Source organism: Macrobrachium nipponense, chromosome 33, assembly GCF_015104395.2.
Source record: "Macrobrachium nipponense isolate FS-2020 chromosome 33, ASM1510439v2, whole genome shotgun sequence".
NCBI classification, from domain to species: Eukaryota; Metazoa; Arthropoda; class Malacostraca; order Decapoda; family Palaemonidae; genus Macrobrachium; species Macrobrachium nipponense.
Window position 1 is genome coordinate 58661267 of NC_087219.1, and position 5156 is coordinate 58666422.

Here is a 5156-nt window from a genome sequence, read left to right on the forward strand (position 1 = left end):
TGGGCTAACAGCAAATTTACGCCCATAAACTGTTCATTTTCTACACTAACTACAGAAATAGGTACTACACTCTTTTCTACAGACCTGTCAATAAAAGATTTTATCATATTAACATGGCAAATACGGGTTTTTCTTCTCCTATCAGGAGTTTCAATCAGGTAATTCACATTGTTAATTTTCTTCAGAACCTTCCACGGACCTGAGAATTCCGCTTTCAGGGGATTGCCAGGCATAGGAAGTAAAACCAACACCTTGTCACCTACATTAAATAGCCTATCTTGTGTTTTTAACGTCATACTTCAATTTCATCGAGGCCTGGGGCTTTCGCCAAATGTTCCTGAGCAAAAGACCGTGCTCTAAGCAATTTCTCCTGCAAATCTGAAAAAATAATCCAATACATTAATTTCGGGAGTCTCTCCTTCCAGTGTTTCTCTCACTACATCTAATGGGCCTCGAACACAGTGACCAAAAATAAGCTGGAAGGAGAGAGACCCACTGACTCATTGGGGATCGATCGTATTGCAAACAATGCGTAAGGTAATTCCTTATCCCAATCATTCCCAGTCTCTAAACAGAATTTTTTTAACACAGACTTCAAGGTTTGGTGGAACCTTTCCACCTGGCCTTGGCTTTCCGGGTGATACGGTGCAGACTTCACGTGTTTAATACCAAACTCGTTCATTTTCTTTTCAAAATACCTACTCGTGAAATTAGTGCCACAGTCACTCTGAATTACTTAGGAAAACCAAATCTGGTAAAGAAACCAACCAACACTTCAACCACCTTTTCGGACCGTATACTCCTCAATGGGATAGCCTCAGGGAAGCGAGACATTCTATCAACAATAGACAATATATATTCATCCCACGCGCGTCCGCGGCAGGGGACCCACTACGTCAATTATCACTTCCGAAAGGGTTCGCCCACGGAGGGTATAGGAATTAGGAGCCTTGGGTATTTCTGGTTAGGTTTCCCCACCAACTGGCACACATCACAGGATAATACGTGTCTCTTAATGTCCTGACGCATCCCAGGCCAAAAGAAATGTTCAGCAACCTTCTGAAAGGTTTTCCTAACACCAAAATGTCCCGACAAATCATTTTCATGTGCAAATACATCAATTTATTTCCGGTACCTTTCCGGGACAACCAATTGTCTGCACGACTCTACCTGGTGGGCAGGTGCATTAGCCGACCTGCTCAACCTGTAGAGCAAACCTCTCTCTTTGACGAATACTGGTTCGTCAAATCCTCGGGATTGCCGAGTTCTAAATTAGAAAACTCCTTACTCTGTGCCATTTTGAACGCCTTAGCGTCCCCAGTTAACGTTCATCCCAATTAATGATTTTCTTATACTACTACCAGTCCTCATGTCAGTCATTTGTCTGTCTACTTGATATAAATCTAAGTCAACTTCCTCGAGATCCATCTCCCGAGCTCTAGATCGGGTTACTACAGAGACAGGCTTATCAAAATTAGTTTCAATATCATTGCCTTCACAAGTCACATTCAGGAGAGTCAAAATTGGACATATTATCTCAATTGCACCTTCACCTTCAGCCAAATCATTCCCTAAGAGGAGGTGAATACCGGGAACTGGCAAACTGTCTACCACAGCCAGTTTAGCAGTCCCTTTAAAATACTTGGTGTGAATATTTAACTTCTCTAGAGGACAAGACGTAATAGAGTTCGGGACCAAAACCCCCCAACCCACAAATCATCGTTGGAAAATACAAAAATCCTTTGGAACAGCAGTTTTTTTAATATGAGAGACTGTGCTGCTCCAGAGTCCCGCCCTAATACCTTTAAACAAACCTTTGTCTTTTTTCATTGTTACCAACAACACAGACCAGTCAGAAATATACCTCTTAAATTTTAGTCACTTTCCTGTTCCATACTTGCTTCAAGTTTGCCGTTTTTTCAGCTACAACAATGTTTACTGGATTAGACCTCCTCTCCTGAAAGTTTTCCACCGTAACAATTAGCCTTAACATGCCCCGTCTTGTGGCACCAATAACCAACCTTCACACTACTACTACTACCACCAAAATTTCTACCACTACTACCACCACCATTAATCGATCTACGACTGTTTACGAAACTACGCGAGCCGCTTACGCTTCTGTCTTGATTAGATACTTTTTCTGACTCGTCATTATTTGACCTTAATGTTCCTCTAGAAGACTGACGATTATTACTACGTGTATTATATTCATGGGGGGAGAACCTATCCTGATCAATCCTTTTCCTTAGGGGTTCCTTCCGATGGGTAAGTGCATACTCGTCGGAAGCAACTGCTATTTCCTGAAATGGAGTCGAGCTTCAACTCCTACAAATGAATTCGCAAGTCACGACTCACGTTCCTCTTAAATTCCTCTGCCAGAAGGAGCTCTTTCAGTTTAACAAAATTGTCTACTTCTTTTGACTTCAGCCAGTCATCGAGAAACTGAACTTTCTTTCGAGCAAACTCAACATAGGTGACGTTCAAGATCCTTCCGCAGATTACGAAACTTCTGCCTGTATGCTTCAGGCACCAAATCATAAGCTTTCAGCACAATACTTTTTACGTGTCGTAATCCGCGGAGAGATCGTCATTAAGATTATTATAAAACCCTTTGAGCTTTGCCCACCAAACGACACTGAACTAATTGTTGTCCACATATCCTTTGGCCAAGCAAGCTTCTTAGCAATTTTCTCAAATGACACAAAAACTCATTAACCTCCTCCTCGGAAAAGTGTGGTACCAGTTTTAACGCAGCGAACATATTAAACCTTGTTTCATCAACACTAGAATTATTATAACTACCATTCTTTCCCTGATTCAACTTAATCTGTAATTTAAGCACCTCAATTTCATGCTCTCTTTCTTTTGCCCTTTCATCGGCTCTAAGTGGAGAGCTTTAAACTCCAGTTCCTTCATCTTGGTTTTTTCTCTCAAAATTTCCAAATGGTCATCAACCACTATCAATAGGATTTTCTTACCTCCCACCTTCCAGTTCCTCTATCTCCTCAGGCTTACTCTCATCAGCCTACTACTTTTCCAGAACATCCTTCCTATCAAGAGTCTCTCTATATATCCTCGCGGCCTTCAAGACCTCAAACAACAACGTCCCTTCTTAACCTCAGTGGCCAAACTTAAATCCAAGTACTCTGCAATCAACCACAATTGATCCCTTTTTAGTTCAAACAGATCCTCTTCCCAGTTAGGACTAGCCAAAAAGTTCGCTACCTCAGCTTCTTCACTCTCTAAATAATGCATCCTGAATTAATTAAATAGAAATAATCACTCTAAATACGTTCAGTGGCTTGACCACCCCTCTCCGAGAGCCATTTACAGTTGAAAATTATGCCGCTAAACTGGATCCTGGCTAAAAAGGTCGCCAAATTATGTTATGAACTTAAGATTGATTATATTCATCCAGGGTTCTTTTTCCAGACTGACTCAGTGCCAAAATACCAGGCAAGAACCAGCAGCGACACAAAATCCACAAAGCAAAATAACTCTCAAAGAGGGATACAAAAAACACTGAATCAAACTTAACAATAAATCTAATTAACAAAAATAGTCTTAAATTACAAAAGTAGTCCTCGAAAAGCTTTCTATTAGGAACTGGAAAAACACATACGCTACTTTACAATAATAACACTCGAACCATCACAGCGCCTACCTAACTGTTTATACCTCAGTCGAAGAGAAAGAAAGGTGTAGGAGGCAGAAAAACACACTTTCCTAGCATACGATAGTTGGAGTTGCAGAGTGAAGTAAACCTTCAAACTAATCAATTTTACAATAATTACTTAACCATAATACACCTTATAATAATATTTCCTAAATTGACGATAAAACTACACTGAAGAGGTGATGAAGAAACAGCTGAAGAATTCTCAAAGACCACACCGAATTCGTAATCAAAGATTATAACGCATCAACAGCGATTTGTCCTACTCCGGATCACTAGGGGTGTTCTTGCACTGAGGGGATCACAGGGCAACGTAAATTGTATATTATGTAAGCAGACGGGGGTAAGAACATATACGGTCCGCTTACCGTTCTTCGCCACTAGAAGGCCTCTGACGACTCCAGGAGGTCAAACACACGGCAACAGCCAGCAGCAGTGACAAGCAGCAGCACAAAAGCAACAGCAATGCTTTTAAGTGAGGCTAAAATTCATTAGCAGGAGCCTCTCAAATTCAATGGAAGCTGCAGGATCAGGAACAAATATCTTCCGCTAATTAAGCCGTGAAAAAATATGCTGCAAGACCTCCTCTGTTGGGGAGCCGATACTCTCTGCCCCGCTGCCCAAAAACTCACTCCAGGTAAAGGGAGAGAGAGCGAAAGCATAAACCACGTAATGGGGCAGTTCGACAAGCGAAGCACTGAAGACGGGTAGTCCGCTCCACAAAACATGAAAGGCAAAAAAAATATGGTGAATAAACACTATACAAATGAACACAAACAAAACCTTGGCCGGGATAAAAGAATGTTTCAAGAGAACTTTTTCGTGACTTAATTAAAACAAATGACATAAAACCACGACAAAATATTTAAAGTAATTGTGGATTACAATATATATATATATATATATATATATATATATATATATATATATATATATATGCATTCGTTAAATAAAAGGTAATAATCGTTTCTTCCTTAGGATGAGCGAAGGAGGAGGGGCTGTTCTGCACCGGGCACAGGCAGAGGATGTACGTTAAGCGGTACAAGATAATGAATTTAGAAGATTGTGGTTTATTATTGTAAAATTGTTAAGCAGTTTGAGGTTGGTGATAAGGAGTCGTGGCGGTATTGTTTTTTAATGAGTCTCGGCAGAAACGCATGAATCTTGACACTTGTTAATGTGTACCGGTTTATGTAATTCAAATATGTGAATGGTCATAATTGGTTTTTATTACTCTCATTCTTTATTGTTCAACCTTTCATAGAGTTTCATTATGTTAGGTTATGGAGTTTAGAAATCTTTTCTCATTCATACTATCACATGAAATGACATGTACACGTGAAATGACATGTTGTGCACCTGGCAGTGAGTGACAGAGAAACGGTGACTGTTGTGGGTGCTTATCAGCTGCTTATCTGAATTTGAATTGAGTTGGGAATCTTTTCGCATTCATACCATCACGTGATATGATCTGTTG

General features: G+C 40.3%; 1 protein-coding gene across 1 annotated transcript in view; it reads right to left on the reverse strand.

The window, feature by feature from the left end:
* Window positions 1–1830, reverse strand: part of LOC135202873 (uncharacterized) — a 33643-nt gene extending 31813 nt beyond the window's left edge. Inside the window, exons 1-2 of the mRNA XM_064232329.1 lie at window positions 1815–1830; window positions 1362–1571 (exon numbers count right to left, since the gene is read on the reverse strand). Coding sequence (XP_064088399.1) covers window positions 1362–1571; window positions 1815–1830 — 226 coding nt within the window. The remainder of the gene's footprint in view (window positions 1–1361; window positions 1572–1814) is intronic.
* Window positions 1831–5156: the final 3326 nt, after the last annotated feature.